We start from the raw sequence: 18,494 nt of genomic DNA, 5'->3' as shown, positions 1-18,494 counted from the left end.
AAAAACTGACCCTGTTTGTTCCAAACCTGTATAAATTTCTTTGTTCTGCTAAACACAAAGGAAGATATTTTGAAGAATGCAGGAAACTGAACAGTTCTGGGGCACCATTGACTTCCATAGTATTTTTTTTTTTTTTTTTTTTTCATACTATGAAGTCAATGGTGCCCCAAAGCAGCCTGGTTACAATCTTTCTCCAAAATATCTTCCTTTGTGTTCAGCAGAACAAAGAAATTTATACAGGTTTGGAACAGCTTGAGGGTTAGTAAAGGATGACAGAATTTTCATTTTTGGGTGAAATATCCCTTTAAAGGTGAAGTATGTAGTTTCTGCGTCACTAGTGGCACCTAACGGAATTACAAAAATAAAGCAATTTTCAAACAACCTTGCAAACGCCCCTTTCATGGGTTGCACCTCCCCCAACTCACACATCACAAATACAGCTCTTATGGGTGCTTGTGATAGAATGTCTCAACAGGTAAAAGCAGGCTATTTTCAGTAAAAGGTCTAGCATAAGTTCTAATTGTTTTAGCTTTGTTGCTGTGTGTCATGAGTAAGCAATAGGCTTTATGTTGCACATCATGAACAAACAGGAAAACAGGTCTCACTGCATCCACTTGTTGGAGAAAGTGTCAACGGCAGTACGAAATGACAGTGATATCTATGGACTTTTACGGTAATCAGCTAACCTAGCTAGTTATTATTATTGTTGGCATTTTATTCAAATTTACTATCCAAATGTAATTTCCAAAAAAAGAAAAACTTTTAGATGTCAATCTGCATATGTGAAGGACCAGTTCGGTTATGCTCATCTTTGCCCGCTCTTTTAAAGGCATCTTGAGGAAAACAGCTTTACATTTAATGAAACGCATACAAAAAACCTGGTGATGCAACCTGTTTTACAGAATACGGAAGTTTGTTGTGCATAACCCACACTGAGTAGACTAAAGCCGGGTGCACACTGTGCGATTTATAATAGTCCTTTACGATTGTTGCTTATCAGACTGTATGTTCATGATCCTCATGTCACACTGTGGGATCTCAGCTGTCATTTATGTCAGACTGTACGACAGTCAAGACACGGTAAAAACGGATGCACGCATGAAAACTTGTCCAGAGTTTTACATCAACAAACCATACACGTTCGGTGATTGTGAACTGCATTACACGCAGGACTGAAATGGTGGCTAACAAAGACATCTCTAGCGTTAATTTTGATCATGGCTTGTCTTTAAAAACATTCGTTGTAGGAGAAGTCACTCTGCAGGACTGTGCGCCAAAGCTTCTGACACTGCCAGAATTTCATCTGAGGTAAAATTGCAGGTCTGAGGTCATTATTGCACAAATTGCACAGTGTGCACCTGCCTTAAAGAGTTAGTTCACCCAAAAATGAAAGTAATGTAATTTATTACTCACCCTCATGCTGTTCCACACCCGTAAGACCTTCGTTTATCTTCAGAACACAAATTAAGATATTTTTGTTGAAATCTGATGACTCAGTGAGGCTTGCATAGCCAGCAATGACATTTCCTCTCTCAAGATCCATAAAGGTACTAAAAACATATTTAAATCAGTTCATGTGAGTACAGTGGTTCAATATTAATATTATAAAGCGATGAGAATATTTTTGGTGACAGAATTTTCATTTTTGGGTGAACTAACCCTTTAAGACTGGAAAGAGATTGACAGATTTGAGTGGACCACTATCAATGTTTAGATGGTGCCTGGGAGGATCAATTTTTACACTTTTTGGGGAGATAAACCCATGAACAGCTTTTGACTAGCACTTTTCCACTGCATGGTACGACGGTTAGGCTCGCTTTACTTTCGGTTTGCTTTTCCACTGCAGTTTAGTATCACTTATTATTAAGGATTAAGGATTATAGACTGATTGTTATAGTTGTACCGCATCTACTGGCATGGATCCGCTCCTCGGCTACCAACAAGAGGAACTTCTGCACTTCTTCTACTGACCACGATACAGCCATTTATTTTTTCAAGTTGCATGCGATGGTCATTTAAAGCAAGGAATTTAAAAAAAAAGTTGTGTGAACAAATGATACTGCGGTGTCTATAACTGACTATTTAAATCTAGGGGTTTGGTGTCTCGTGTTTCAAATCCATTGACGCTGGTAGTGATGATTCTCTCTGACCAATCAGTGATCTGCAGTGTTTACAAGTCACATTTTACTACTGGTACAGCTCACTTGGAACCTCAACCGAGGTGGTACTATTTAAGTGAGCCGTACCGTGCCGTACCACTCAGTGGAAAAGAGCCAAAAAGTGAGCCGTACCGTACAGTGGAAAACTGCCATAATAGTAGTCAATGAACAATAAACTTGGTTAATAGAATGTATTTTAACATCAAAAATTGTACATACTTCACCTTTTAACCAATTTATCAACACATTCTTTACAATACAGGGTTTAATGAAGCAGTTTAGCTTACACTTTGTAATAGTTCACAATGGCCTGCTCTAGCCAATTTTAGAATTTACAGCCACATCAAAGAAAAACCCTCAACAAATACCTGCAGCTGTACTTATGCTGCTTACAGACACAGGATGTGTGAAACTGGCTTGCTAGCTGATGTTTTACCATTGTGACATTGACTGAGAGACTTTTGAGTGAACAGGTCGGACAGAAACTCACGTCATATCAGATCTCTTCACAGACATCATCATTTTTTATGAAGACAGCTCACCTCTCTTCCACCTCTTCCACTTTTTACCTTAAAGTGAAAGTTCACCAAAAAAAATACAAATAAAAACAATAATGAAAATATTTGCTCACCTTCACTCTTCACCTTTACTCTTATTTAGCAGAACAGAAAGGCTGTTCATGGTCCAAAAGGACAAAAAAGTACTTCATATGATTCTTGCTCTACACCAGGGATGGACAACTCCGGTCCTGGAGGGCCAGTGTCCTGCAGAGTTTATCTCAATCCCTGATAAAACTCACTTGCCTATAACTTTCTACTAATCCTAAAGACCTTGATTAGCTGGTTCAGGTGTGTTTGATTAGGGTTGGAGCTAAACTCTGCTGGACACTGGCCCTCCAGGACCGGAGTTGTCCATCCCTGCTCTACACTCTAAAGGAAAATGGTTCTAAACAGTACCAAATTAGGGTTATTCGGTTTGTAACAATAGCAGAACCCACTGCTAAATAGAACCCTTTTTATAAGGTTCTATAAAGAACCATGCTAAGTGCTATAGGACCTCAATGGTGTGATAAAGGTGATTTGAAAGTTAAAATTTGCAGACATTTTAAGAAAGAAAGCATATACCTGCTGAGAGTGTGTTGACAGTCTATGTTATTGAATGGCTAAGCTCCAAAAAACAGTACTGATGTGGCTTTGACAGATTGAAAAAAAAAAAAAAAAAAAAAAAAAGGCAGGGAAAAAGAACCCTGAGCTTTAACACAAAGACCCATTTCAGCATGAAAAGAGTTCTTTGGGGTGATGTGGTTCTAAATAGAACTGTTACTACATGTAAAGAACCTTCAAAGAACCATAGTTTTTTAGAGTGTATTTTCAAAGCCTTCTGATTTGGGTAAACTGGGCAAAAAGAAAGATTTGAATAACCACTTGAATTTCTGTCTGTTTCTCACAAAAAGCTATTGAATGGCTTCGAAAGACTTAAAGTACGGTGTGCAAGTCCTATGGACTAGTTTTACGGTACTTTTATGGTCCTTTATGGGCACTTGATAGTCTGGGTTGTGACTAAAAAACACCATATATTTTATACTGTAATCAGTACAACTTGCATAAATACTTGCGATACTGACGTTTAAAAAAAAATAATAATAATTACAAATTATGAAAAGATAAATGGAGACATCAGTAGAAGTATTGTTATCAGTTATACTTGCCTTCATTCATAGTTATATTCATACTTAGCAAAAAGATGCCATTTCCCAAATATTCCATATATCCCAAATATTTAAATTATACCATCTTCATAGTGTTTCTTGTTAATTTAGAGTTTTGATGTTAAATGCAGTATTACAATATAAAAATATATTAAAAATGTTAATGTCAGGTGCAATTAATGACAGAAAATGTGTACTTAATTAGTTTATTTTTTTAACTGATTGACAGCACTAATTAAAAGTCTTCTGAAGCTGTACAGTAGTTGAAATGTAGGTTGTTATTCATGCATTAACAAAATAAAAAATAGTGCCATGAGAGTCTGTTTGAAGAGGTGTATAATGCAAATGCACACAACGCTATCATATGGCTTCAGAAGACTTGGAATATAGCACACAAGCTATATGAATTTCTTTTTATGATATTTTTATGATGTTTTTTGTCCTTGTGAGAGCTTGACAGTCACGGTCATTGTGAAAAAGTTTGGATAATGACAGAATTTTCTTTTTTGTGAACTATTCCTTTAAACTCTCTCTCTCTCTTTCCCTGTTTTGGGCGAGGAGTGTTTAACATTCAGTCCTGAGTTGTTCAGGGGTTCAGGGCTCAAACTCCCTCCCTAATTTACCTCCATTTCATTTAACCCTCAAAACCCTGAACCAATCACAGAGAGCTAATAACCATGAGAGAACAGCTCCCACAGGACCTATGAGAGACAGAGAGGAGCGAGGCAGATTCATGAAGAAAGATGGAGTGTGTAAGTGATTGAGAGTGGTTCAGCAAAAAGAAAGGACACAGACAGGAAAAGGAAGAAGAGGGCAGTGAATTATAAACTCCTCTGGACTGATGTTAAGTGGCAGCGACAGTGTCTTGTTAAATGTGCCGCCGCAGATCGCAGGTGTCCAACACACACACACACAAACAGTGAGGAATGATAGACAGGTGTGAGAGAACAGAGATGGAGTGAGATGTCTGAGAAAAGACAGGACATGAGGGCTGATAGAAGGACAACAGGAAGGTAATGAGAGCAAGCTGAAAAATGAGACAAACAGATGAGAGTGACACAGAAGAGGGACCGTTGTCAGCACAATCAGAGTTTTAATCTTAAAGTCAGAGAGACACATTTGACCCTTGAGCAACAAGTTAGTGGAGGACTTAAAATGGGCGGGGTGTGATGCCACAGGGCTCATGAATATTAATTAGTCACTGCAGATGTTGTTATATCATTAATATTCATGAGCCAAGCCATCACCTCAGGTTTACATAAACGGGTCTTATTCTTCTTAGATGTCACACACTGATTTAACGCTTCTTTGGATATTTTTTACATTCACTTTTAATAAGGAATGTCAATTTAACACATTAATTAGGTGTAATTACTTATGAAAAAAGTGATGAAAAATGAACGCATTAATGCTAAATTAACAATTTAGCAGGACATGGATGTGTTCCTGAGTTCAAAGACAGCTAGATGGAGTGCAATTATATGGGACAGAATGAAAACAAGAATCCCAAGATACGCGGTGCCATAAAAATACAGTGGTCATGTTCCAAGACGCTGAAAAAAAAGTAAAAAATTTTCATCTGACATTTGCACAGACAAACATTGTAAAGAACTGCACAGACGGAATGCTAGAACAGAAATTTGATGAAAAATACAGTAACAACAGTAATATTGTGAATGAATATTTCTGTTGCCTTAAGAAACTGTGTGTGTGTGTGTGTGTGTTCGTACAGTTATCTTTGTGAGGACCAGTTTGAGTTCTAGGCCATCAGAGTGAGGACAAAGTGAGTTAAGTGAGGACATTTTGGCCAGTCCTCACTCTCTGACACCCCAGGACTGTTTGAGGGTCAAGACTTGGTTTTAGGGTTAAAGTTAGGGTTAGGCACTTAGTTGTGATGGTTAAGGTAAGGATGGGGGTTGCAATATTTCAATGAATGTCCTTCACAAAGATAGTCATACAAACGTGTATGTGTGTCATTACCTTCAGAAAATTTGTGTAGCAGAAATAAGGAAAGGAGCAACTTGACCAAAGTCATCTTGCCTCCAGAATCTTCACACCACGACATCTCCAACCTGCAACACACAAACAAACGGTAAGAACTCGATCACCAATGCATTCAGAGTGGCATCATGAAAAACAGTCAAAACTGTTTAGTGCTACTAGTGTTTCAGAAATTACACACTGGACCTTTGTGTACTGGTATTGAACAGTCAAGCCTTTGTGATTAATAAAATTCTATGACATTAGTAGAAACAAAGCACAGCTGGTAATCGACATCTGTGAGGTGAAATCCATCTCTCCAAATAAATAATGTATGCTTCATGTTGAGGGTTGCAATGTCTCCAGGTGAACCTCATTACAAGTTCATTGCTCCTGATGTAAACATTTGATATGCAAATGCAATCATTGTCTGGTTCCTGATAAACTGTAAGAAGCTGCATGAATCTCAGTGAGGAAAAATTATACATCGGTGGCTACAGAAATTAACTTTAAAGTGTGAGTCAAACACTATGTGTCCAAATAAAAATCTAAATTCTTTCTCAAAAAATTTAGTGGTTGTTCAGTTTGCATCACTTTTCAGGGGTTAGACATTTTAATTTTCTCAATATGTAAATATAAACTCCAAAATCTTATACATATAGCTACAACAAATGCATGAGAAGAGTTTTCTTTTGCGTCAACAAAGGCTACATTCACACTGTCAGTTTTTTGGGATTGAAAACTGCATTTACTAACAGGTGTGAGCCTGTTCAAAAAGCAACATACAGAAGTGTCTCGAATACTGTCTGTATGAATGGGCAATGGGAGTCAAGCCCGTATTCTCTTACTAGTAACCGTAGGGACAGCGACTGAAGTGGTATCAATGATGGCAACGTCCATAAAACTTATAACATTTGATTAGGCGAGAGTCCAATCGAGCCGCGACTTCATCCATCAAATCTTCATTAACCAACAACAGCTTTTATATCTGGGTGGAGAGCAAAGCATTTGTGCTGCGAACACAAAACTGACGAGGAGCAGCTCTGGTGACTGGATCTAAAACCTTCAGATGATATACAGCTCAAATCTCCAGCACTGTTACTGAAAGCAAAACCACACACGAAAACACACAGTAGACACACACAGTGCCGGACTGGGACAAAATTTCAGGCAGGGAAATCTTGCAGTAAACCCTGTTTTTTCTATGGCTATTAATGTTGTCACGATACTGGAATTAAAAACTTTGATACGATACCTTGAAAAATATCGATATTCGATACCATTTTCGATACCATGGGGAAAACTGCTATACCATCGTACAGATAATTTGAAAATCAGAAAATTATCTTCCTTTTTTTTTTTGATAATTTGGGTTATTTTGTTGTAATAGCTTACACACAGCACAAGGAGGCTTTAAATTTTAAATGACTGAACTACGTTTACAAAAAAAAGAAAGTAAAAAAAAAAAGGAAACAGTAATAAAATAAGAACAAATAAATAAATAGCAAATTATAGCACAAATAATAAATAAATAAAATAGAATAAAGAGACAAATGAGATAAATATGGTTTTAAGTTTTTCAGGTGGGTCTAACAGTAGGGTTCAGGTAAGAACTAATACAGAAATTAAAGTAATCATATGTAAAATAACAATGAATAGTTTTTTAAAAAAAATGAAATACAGATTCATGCTTATAATTAAAGTTACAAAAGTTTTTCAGTCAAGAGCAGCGAGTGACTTTCTCTTTGTCTTTTTTTCTTTGATTAACTTGACAGACAGCAGCAGGTTTAGTAGGCTGCTGTCACTTTAAGAGCTTATGTATGGATCCAATATACTGTTACACTGTTACTGTTATATAACCATTTACGTTCCAAAACTGAATGTATTTACCTGAATACTCAGCAAGACGGACATTTTGGCATAATTTTGTATGTATTTGACCATTTAATAACAATAAGCCACGAAAAAGTGGCTTTGGTCAATTTGGTTCTCGCAAGCTTTTTGAGTGGCTTTTTATGAGAGCACCGCTTTTATAGATCAGTGGTGCACCCACTTAAATGGTGTGAGCATGAAACCTGTGCGAATAACTAAAATTATGCACAATACAAGCACTTTTCAACCGGAGAGAATGAGACAAGTGACAGTGATTGTCCACTGGCGCGAAGCAAGCGGAGCAGAGAGAGCGTTTTTGGTTCATTCCTATTGAAGTTGAGTTTCATGCACGCTCCATAGGAATGAATTGAAAACGCTCGCTCTGCACCGCGCCAGTGGACACGACCCGGAGAAGGCGGGTGTGTGTCAGTTCACCGTCAAAGAGAGGAGAGAGCAAGAATGCGCAGCTGATATTGATACTGCAGAAAAGGAGTATTGGAACCATTTCAGATATCGATACAGCTATTTTCGATCTGTTCAGATATAGATACTATACTATCGATATATTTAACAAAACTGTATTTTATACATATATATTTTTAAATTGCCTAACTAACAAAATTAGTACACAACTACATCATGACAATATCTTTATAGGATAATCCTAAGAATGAACGTGTTACTGCATTTTTATTACTAATATTTTTGTGCACACAGCGCAGGTTTTCTGAGAATTGTGAAAATTTACGAGTTTGGTTTTAGAATGCAGACGTCACTCCCGTAAATAACTGAACTGTGTGTGAACGTAACCATATTAAGGACTCAAATACAGGACTGACAACCTTATTCTGCTGCTTTGTGAATGTGGCCACAGCCATTTTTGATTTTTCTATATAAAACCTCACTATAGCTAGTGGGCAAAAAGTTAATTTCGTACCCTGGTGAACACCCTTAAGAGTAACTCTTTTGCTGGCAGCGGAGCGTGAGCAAAATAACTTAATTTGAAGACAAAAGGCATCATTTGCTAGCTCATAGTGTTTCACACCCTGTTAAACATGAAAGCTGCTGTTTCAAAATGATTTTATGCCTTTGATTCTTTTAGCTTTGATATACAAGCAGTATAGCAGTATGAGATGTTTAAGTATTTGTGCTGCATTTCGCAATCTGTCAACAATCTCAACATGATTTTTTTTTTTTTTTTTGGCCAAACTGTGCAGCCCTACATTCAAATATACACATCAACACAAGCTGAATTTCTTCTAAAAAGACTTTCTCCCAAGTATTTTGCAAGCTAAAAGCACTTTCAGTAGGTAAAGTCACTGAATAGACAATACTGCTAGAAAAGAGGGGTATTATATTGACAGTATTAATAATTAATAGGCATATAATTTATGCATTAAAATGAAGAATAGTTTTACACTTGCTCAAGTGAGGAGGAGGGTTCACTCAACAAGGAATTCCCACAGAGTAAAGTACTCACACACACTTGAGCTAATCGTGTGCTGCTAATCATCTCACCAGCATCTCTCTCTCTCTCTCTCGCTCTCTCTCCCTCTGAGGAAAAATAAATAAATGAAATAAATAAGTGTCTGAGTGAGAAGAGTGAAAATGATATTTACAAGGGAGCTGATGTGATGAGCGACTTAATTACAGCAACTGTAAAGTCGAAATTAATGATGTATAATCACGTCGCGTACAACCTCAGTTTAATTAGGCTAATTACCGAGCTGGGATTGGCTGAGCTTGTTTGTTTTGCTGGTATTTACTGTTAATGCTGCGCCGTTAAAGGTGTCCACAGGGATGGAGATAAGATACTATCTAATTCTCTCACTATTCTAGGAAACCAATCAAATGGAAGTTTAGCCCAGCGTCTTAGGATTTAATTCCAAATTGAGAAAAAGCCCAAGCAAGAAGCCCATCTAGCACTGGATCTCCTGGTGGAGAGATTGGTTATAATAGGTATAATCACTATTAATCACATACTGGTGTCAATATTAATGACATGTATCAATTATAAACATCCAATCAAAGATAATTCAAAAGACATTACATTATTGTGTTAGGCAGGTAAATCGTTGACTATTGGACACATTAGTCACAACAGTCACATTTTTTAAGATTTTGTCTCAAGTTTAAATAAAAAAAGTTAATCTTTAAAAATTGCCATTCAAGACTACAGGACCAAATTTGGACTCCAAAACACCCTTACACAATTAGGGCCCTATAAAATCTGTTTTATTTTTTCCCAAATTCCGTCTTTTTTCCCCCCCAAATTCCGTTTTTTCCATTTCCATTTTTCTGTATTCCATTTTTTTCCGTTTTATTTATTTTTTGACTCCATTTTAATGGTTAAATTAAAATGTAGTAATCAAAAACCATGTCTAATTAACTGAATTCTTAAAAACAACAATATCAATTAAAAAAATATATTGGTGAACAGTACGTTCTGTGTCGATAATGTCAAATGGTTGCACTCGGTGAGCTACTGACACTACCCTGTTGCTATTTTTACCACAACACAACTCTAAATATAATATACGATGCACATTGTGCAGCTTTTGGTTGTAATTTTCAGTCGATGAGCCACAAGAGAAGCGTTGTAAGTCTTTACTGCTTTACTAGCAATAAGAGGAGAAAAGAATGGGAAGTTGTGAAGAATGTGGACGAATAAAACTTCCTAACTGCTTCTTTGTTCTCTCCACTTTAGCCCTGGTGCCTTTGATACTTTTTATCTGTATGTTTTGGTAATCTAGTAACACATACAACCGCAGAGTTCCTTTAAAAACTCGATCGGCCTTTTCAATTTGAACCAGAGTGCAAAATTAGTGAGGATGAAAACATTGAAGACATGCAATGTCTCTGTAGCTATTCGAACTACTGTTGTATGACTGACGTGTTAAAATTGTCTGAATGCATTAAACACAGTATAACATGCTGAGAAGATGCTACTGTTTTATGCTATCACAGATATCTTGTGCATCACAGCGCACACAAGCTTTGAGGCAGTCTGTCTCAATCGAAATGTTTGCTGGCAACAGGCACAGCATTTGGTTAAAGCCTAAGCTTATATCCATCGCCAACTGTAAGCTGTTTCAGCTTTGGTCTACTAAAAGTCTCAAAGTCATCAAGGCTAAAGTGAAGAGAACAAAGTTGTGGATATTTAAGAAGTTTTATTCGTCCACATTCTTCACAACTTCCCATTCTTTTCTCCTCTCATCGCTAGTAAAGCAGTGAATACTTGCATCACTTCTCTTGTTGCCCTTCGACTGAAATTACAACCAAAAGCTGCACAATGTGGCATCGTATATTATATTCCGAGTTGTTTTGTGGTAAAAATAGCAACAGGGTAGTGTCAGTAGCTCAGTGAGTGCAACCATTTGACGTCATCGACGTAGAACGGACAAAATGGCACCCCCCAATTATCCAAATATGTCATGGATTTTTTAAATAACGTAAAATTTTCATGGGTTTCCTACTACATATTTCAGTAAGAGACATCATTTACGTTATATTTAGCCATACAAGTCTTCATACCAGGGGTTCCCTTTAAGTGAGAAGGTATTTGGGTGTGTTGGCAGAACTTGATCTACCTTCTCAGTATTCATGATGGGATTCATTATTCAGAGGATCTACCTCTGTGTCTGTCTGTCTGTCTATCTGTCTGTCTGTCTCTATCTATCTATCTATCTTCCAAAGGAGTGTTTGTAAAAGCTCAGTCCTCACAGTTTGTGTCTAATATAAAAAAAAGTATTTGTTTTCAGCTAAGTAAATTACAGTCAAACTGGAAAAGCACACGTCTTCTGTTTGTCCCTGTAGACTCAGTGGCAGGGCACATACTCAACAAAAATACATGAACATTGCAACAAAATGAAATGAGCAAGCTGCATATTATAATGTTTTGGTTAGCATGGCAATCCCTGGTGTGGAATTTGAGCAACAACCTTGGCAGTGAATTGCATTTTGAGAGAAACTGAAGAGACACAAAAAAGAGGAAGAGAAAGAGAGAGTGAGGGAAGGAGAAATAGTCGCATTTGTTTTCATTTGGCGTCTTGCAGTTTCCTGGGTGATATAATAAAAGAGTTCCCTGGCGTCATATAGCAGCACAAACCCTCTCAGTCCACTGTGTATCTGAACATTCTGCCACTGGAAAAGTGCTGTCACATGGGCCCAATACAACTGCTTCTGCTCCAGGGAAATCCAAACAATATATGATGCTTATGCTTTCTGTGAATAGGCATACGGTTTCAGAACAATGTAAAGTAAGTAATGAATGTTTAATGGATGTAATACATCTCAAACATACTGTAATATTCAATAAAAATGCTAGTAGCATGTGGGAGCACTGCTACAAAAAAATGTGTTTGTAATGAAATACTAGCTGATCTGAATGATATGTACTTAAATAATAAATATACTAAACTACTATTTTTTTCAATAATTAATTTTTTTTAAAAAGCATCATGTTATCATCTTGTAAATATTTATTTGTTTTTTATTAATTTTATTTAAAGAAATTGTGTAGACTTCAAAGACTTTTCAATCAAATAATTAGCCTAGCTAAAATAGATATATTTAACAAAATTAATTATTTCCAGTTTATTTGTCACATTAACAACTTTAATAATATATAAGAATTATATAAATTATTTTCCTATAAGAGTAGATAATTACAATAATTTCATTTTTTTAAGAGAAAAAAAAACAAATATAAAAAATACCTTTTATATTACAACTCAGAGAGGGCTTTTTTTCAATATGGGATAACACATGTGAGTGCACATCTCTGAGAAAGTAGCTAGTTCTGACTTAGTGACTGTGATGTAGTATTATTGTTTATTGCTGTAAACAATTTAACTATATTGTCTACTGAGTTTTTTTAATTTTGCATTGTAGCCTGCCTATAAACCCTATAAACCATAAATAATAATATATTTAATATTATTTAAGTTAATATATTTACCTTTGTGCATGTTAAACAACAGAAAAGATTCAGGGCTACATCTCTTTCAGCTCAGGAGCAATGTAGGGCCCTATAATTTCCGCAATCAAGGAATTGTGGACGGAATCGCGGAATCCATTAACAAAAACGGAATTTACTATATAACGCGGAATGTCACGGAATTTGTCAAATTTTTGATGAATAAATTAAAAGAAGGTCAGTACACTTAAATTAAATAGCAATATAGACTAGTGTCTGAATATTAAACTGCAAAAAAGACTATTTTAACATGAATCCTGCATGCCTGTGTGCCTCTGAAATGAATGATGCGGAAGCGCAGTTTCATTTACCTCACACCGCCTCACACACAATCGCGCGGGCGCACGCACGCTGAAGCACATGCGACACTCGCGGTGTTTTCGTCCTCTGTCGCCTCACTATATGAACGCACAAATTCATCTCCAGAGCTGCTCTGAAAGTCACTTCATCAGCATTTAACCGCTTCGTTTCAGAAAACTACCGTCATAAACACAGAGAAACTCAAAGCTCTAGGCAAACCGTCAAAATAAAAGTTCGATTTAACTTGACAGAAACATATTACTGTTGTACAGTAGAATTTAGATAAATTAATTTAACAATAAATTATTAAAATATATTTTTAAACAATAATCTCAATGTTTCTTCCATGTTTTAATTTTAACAGTAAAGCTCTGTTGTGCAGCACATTGTTTGACAAAAAAAGTTTAATTTCATGATTAAAAGATAAATTAAATGGTATGCGTTCGTTTGATTGCCAGAAAAAAATTAAATACACAACAGAACTTCTGAAAATTAAAAAATATATTTTTTTAATAAATAAATATTGTTGTTTTTAAGAACAATTAATTAGACATGCTTTTTGATTATTAAAATGGAATTAAACCATTAAAATGGAATCCAGAAAATAGAATTTGGAAAAAATAAATTATGAGGGAAAAGACTAAAATGTTTATCATAGGGCCCTAAATTTTTTTTTTTTTTTTGTTAAACTTTTATTAAATTGTTGGTAAATTGGAAAATATTCATTATTTAAATTAATTAGACATGCTTTTTGATTGCTAAAATTTATTTAACCATTAAAATGGAGTCAAAAAATAAATAAAACGGAAAAAACAGAATCCAGAAAAATTAAAACGGAATTTGGGAAAAAATAAAACGGATTTCATAGGGCCCTAGCAATGCTCCTGCCATACAGTGCAAAAATAGTAAGAGTAGTATGTTAGTGTGCTATTTTAAAAATATAGCCAGAAAGAAAACAGTTAACAGCGTGACTCAAATAAAGGTTATATTGACCTGGAGCTAAATCTGAATTGGACCCTAACTTCACTCTTTAAACATTCACCGTCATTAATAACGAATGTTACATCATCACAGTATGTATTGTACACTCTCTGACCTCTTACATATAAACCTTCAAAAGCTCAAAACCCTTACAACATTAATGAATAAAAAACAAATGATGTATTCGAGCAGACCCTAATAAAAACAAGGCCACAATCTGTTCTAATATGAGACAAAAAGATTAAAGAAATTTAACAAAACCAACAACCTCTAGGCCAAAAATAGTTCCCAACTTTTTTGTTGTAAAACCACTCATGTCTGGTAAAGGAAATTGAAAAAAGGAATGTAATTCATTTTCAAGATGCTTTCAAGCAGCAAATTGGTTGATTACAGTTTGAGAGCCATGTTTTAAAGTATCAAGCAAAAACTGAAGAGAACTACCAATCAATAAAAAAGGTTACTTGCCCACAGGGGTAGAGTGTATAATCCAACTCAGCAAAAATATTTGAATTATTATTCAAACTTACTGTAATTTTACTAATGAGAAACGCACTGGGCCCTGGGGTCCACATTTCACAGAATGTGGCACTCTTGATGGAGCAACCGCCCCATCATCGCATCCTAAACTAAACTGCTCCATCCCAAAGAGACACTTTATATTCCCATTTTGATACATATTTTAATATTGTCACTGTTGTCATTTTTATTTAATTTTTTTTTTTTTTCATAAATCATTACTATTGGTCACCTTTTATGTCTGTCTGTGGGTTTTGCAACTATTTAACTAAACCTCAAATCTCCATTGGATTTACAACCTGTCTGTACAACCTCATAACTGCACCCAGCCTCTACCATAAAATAAGTGCCGCACGCGATTTGGACCATCTCTGCTTGAAACACTCTATATACACACCAGAGTTTCCGCTAGAAAAAAATGGTGCCGGTCAAAGTGACCGGCAGAGGTTTCGTTTTCCGGACATTTTGACGATATGCTGGTCAAATATCGCCTCTTAATTAGTCAAGTTGAGGAAAACTGAAAGCAGTTTATGTAACATTAACTTAAAAAATGACATAATCAGGCCGTATATGCAACATGTTCATTAGCCTAAATTTCAAATAGACAGAAAAAAACTCAAATTATTCGACCCTCTTGTGAATCCGTTGCGTTGTCCTGCCTTTTCGCAGCGCGAACAGAACATTTTTTCGTTACCATCAACTACCTCACATCTTAGCCATGGGAACTTGTCACTCCATTCCGACCGATATGCCCTACACTTCGGCTTTTTCTCCAGTGGTGGCGGAGCTGTCTGGCTCTGGACATCTGAGGCTTCAGGCGTTCCTGATTCAGTATCCTCCTTCGCGTCTGGCCTCTGAAAAAAACTTTTTTCTAGTCTGCCTGGGCCTGGCCATATTTGAAACGTCTCTCAATAGTTCATGGTTTAGGTCTATATTATAGTCGTTAAGCATGCGCTTTATTTGAAATGCAACATGCAATGTTGTTTAAAAACTTTCAAACGGTCGATTCAGATTGTGTTAAGGGGGCGGGGCCGGGATTATTAGGCAGTTTTAATCTGACAATTTGACCGGAGAGATTTAATTTTGTTGGACATTTAATTTTTTTCCCAGGCCAATGTCCGGTAATTACCGGACAACGGAAACCCTGATACACACATGTATAAAGGCTAATGTTTTGTGTATTTGAAGAGCAGAGAAGTATGTCTTAGCCTAGCATTTGTCATCGGGTCACAGACAATACTGTCTTAAATAGCCTGTACATAGCACATCATCTTTAACAACATGAGATTTCTGTAAAAACTGAGCCTGTAAGTTGATTACAATGTAATGCGATGCACTTACTGCCTCAGATGCGGCCGTTCCTATAATGGACAAAACATGTATGTCCGAAATTGTCTGAAATTAGCTGGTCAAAACATTGTAACTCCATTTGAGCTTGATTTTGTTAAAATGTCAATAATATAATGACACGTGCAGGTGTCTGACAATATATAAAGCCACAATATTAAGTTTTCTGGTTTCTGTCCAACATTGACAATATATTATATACAACACCCACTGTCTTTCTTAACTCGCCACACACTCTTATAAAGACTAAAGGAACACATCTTGTGTAATTTCTTTGACGTTAAAACACTTTCTTCTATCTCAGCTTAATATGCAAAGACAACTATAAGACTTGGCAATCTAGTTGTCACGCTGCCAACTAGTTGTGATGCTGTACACATCCTAGTGCAGGTACTGTGACATGAAACACAACTTACACTTCAGTAAACAAACAGAGTATATGAGCCCAAATGTGCTGATGCAATTATGGGAGATTGCCACATCAGCCCTGTAATATCATGCGAGTGTCATCAGTGTGCATTTGACGCTTGATCTCAATGGACTCAAAATGGGTTGCACTACATGCCACTTGAGGTGGACTGAAGGGGATGTTCACTAAGAATTACAGTAATTGTCTCCGATGACAGTGTCGTTTATTTGCATGTGCTTTGAGTTGTTTTAGCACCCAATTCAAAATGAATTATTTAAATCAGATAATGGGGCAAACATGGCCACAGCATTGGGGCTGTTTGCACAATCTGATCATAATTTGCACAGGTCAATTGACTTTTTTTCCCACAATGTCAGTACTTTGTTGTTACCTGTCTCACACCACACACACGATCGATCAGGTTACAATTACTGTTGCCATGCCCATGATCACTAGAAAATAGAGTCAAACATTCTTTTTTACCGCCTATTTTTATGGTTGTCAATAAAACCAAGTTAAGGGTGCTTATGTTTAGGAACCCAGCACATTCTATAATGAGTTTCATTAAGATTGAAAGCATTTATAATGAAAAGGTACAGGTTTTTGTATTGAAGTATGGTGCAACTAAGTAAATTACTTGAATTACCTACGATGGAAATCTCAATACTTTATAAGGCTTTAAAATACTTCAACATAATATACACTCCCGTTCAAAAGTAAGATGTTTTAATGTTTTTGAAAGAACTTACTTATACTCAGCAAGGCTGCGTACATTTGATCAAAAATTATTGTGGTAAACATATTACTATTCAAAATATATATTAAAAAAAATGATTATGTTAAAATGCCATTTATTCCTGTCAATTTCTGTTTTTTTATTCCAAAAGGTACCTCAAAAAGGATGTTTTAAGCAAATTTATAGCTTGAATAATAAACAGGGTTTTACTGAAAAATTCATACAAGTGCTTTAACAAAAACACAAGCCTCACGTTTCTGCTTATAAAATGCCAGATTTCCAAAGCAACCACTAACATCTTTATTAACATTCTTTAGCATTTTTCTAACACAAAGAATGTTGACTTGAGAGTGACATTCATTTGAAATTCCTGTCGTGCTTCACAACACCCATAACAATCAAAAAGTGACTGCAAGAATTATTATGACCTGTATCTTTGCAGGATATTTGACTTTCCACAACACCATTTGGATTATTGGCACATAATTAGAAGTTTAATCAGTCATTATTCACAATTAAAGGTACGATAAAAACCTTGATAACCCAACAAAGCCATCTGCTGACTGTAATACGACTACTACATCAATTAACAGCATAAACAACACTATCAAGCTCAATGGGTCATAATTCTTGATGATAACAGTTGATGGCTGTTTGCAGTAAATGTATTGGAAGTTATCTTGAGTTCTTTCAAAGCCGGTAGAGCGGGTGAGATCAAATTTATCCAGCGTATCCTTTCCTTACAATGGATTCCAGTGAGATTGTGTGTGACAGGACTTAACCTCAGAGAGTACAACACTTCAATTTGTTCTCCTTTGCCCCATCGCTAAGATCAGTGCAAGCTTTTCAGAGTTGCTGGTTCCACATAAGTGAGAGAGTGCTGTAGGTAATCACAGCCGTGCATTCAGTATAGATCAACTACAATTGTGATATTGCTTTTACAAATTCTATAAAAACGAAATTAAGATGAACTAACCTATTTTTTAGAATCAATTTGGCAACCACCAGGTGAAAATTGTATGTCTGATTGCTTAGAAAAGTCTATCTCTAACAAATTTGGTTATGCTAACAAACACTTTTGTAATGCCATTAAGCCAGAACAGTGATTATGTTGGAGGTCATGCAAAATACTGTGATTATGTTAATGTGATTGTGCTCATAATTAACAATCGCAGTAAAATTAGGTACTGCAATTTTAACCATACTATATGGTCTTGTATACACTCACACTTCTTTATGTTCACATCATGTACTAGTGTGGCAGATTGATGACATGTGATGCTCATTTAAATATACAGCGGAATAGAAAAGGCCACATTTTACTAACGCTTACTCATGCTTAAGCTTTATGTGACAGACATTGTGTGTTTTACACTGTATAGTTTATACAAGAAAACACTTGTTTTCAAGTGTTACTTGTTTCTTTGTAATTATATGTGAAATTTACTAGCTATTTCTGAGTAAAAATTGTTACAAAGCCAATTTTTTGTTCCAGTTTATTATAAACA

General features: G+C 35.9%; 1 protein-coding gene across 1 annotated transcript in view; it reads right to left on the bottom strand.

Moving 5' to 3' along the window:
- The window catches only part of cdh23 (cadherin-related 23), a 256,259-nt gene extending 250,327 nt beyond the window's left edge, over positions 1–5,932 (bottom strand). The window contains exon 1 of the mRNA XM_067386032.1: positions 5,848–5,932. Coding sequence (XP_067242133.1) covers positions 5,848–5,932 — 85 coding nt within the window. The remainder of the gene's footprint in view (positions 1–5,847) is intronic.
- Positions 5,933–18,494: the final 12,562 nt, after the last annotated feature.

Source organism: Chanodichthys erythropterus, chromosome 5 (assembly GCF_024489055.1).
Source record: "Chanodichthys erythropterus isolate Z2021 chromosome 5, ASM2448905v1, whole genome shotgun sequence".
Taxonomy (NCBI): Eukaryota; Metazoa; Chordata; class Actinopteri; order Cypriniformes; family Xenocyprididae; genus Chanodichthys; species Chanodichthys erythropterus.
This window is presented reverse-complemented; position numbering and strand designations above follow the sequence as displayed.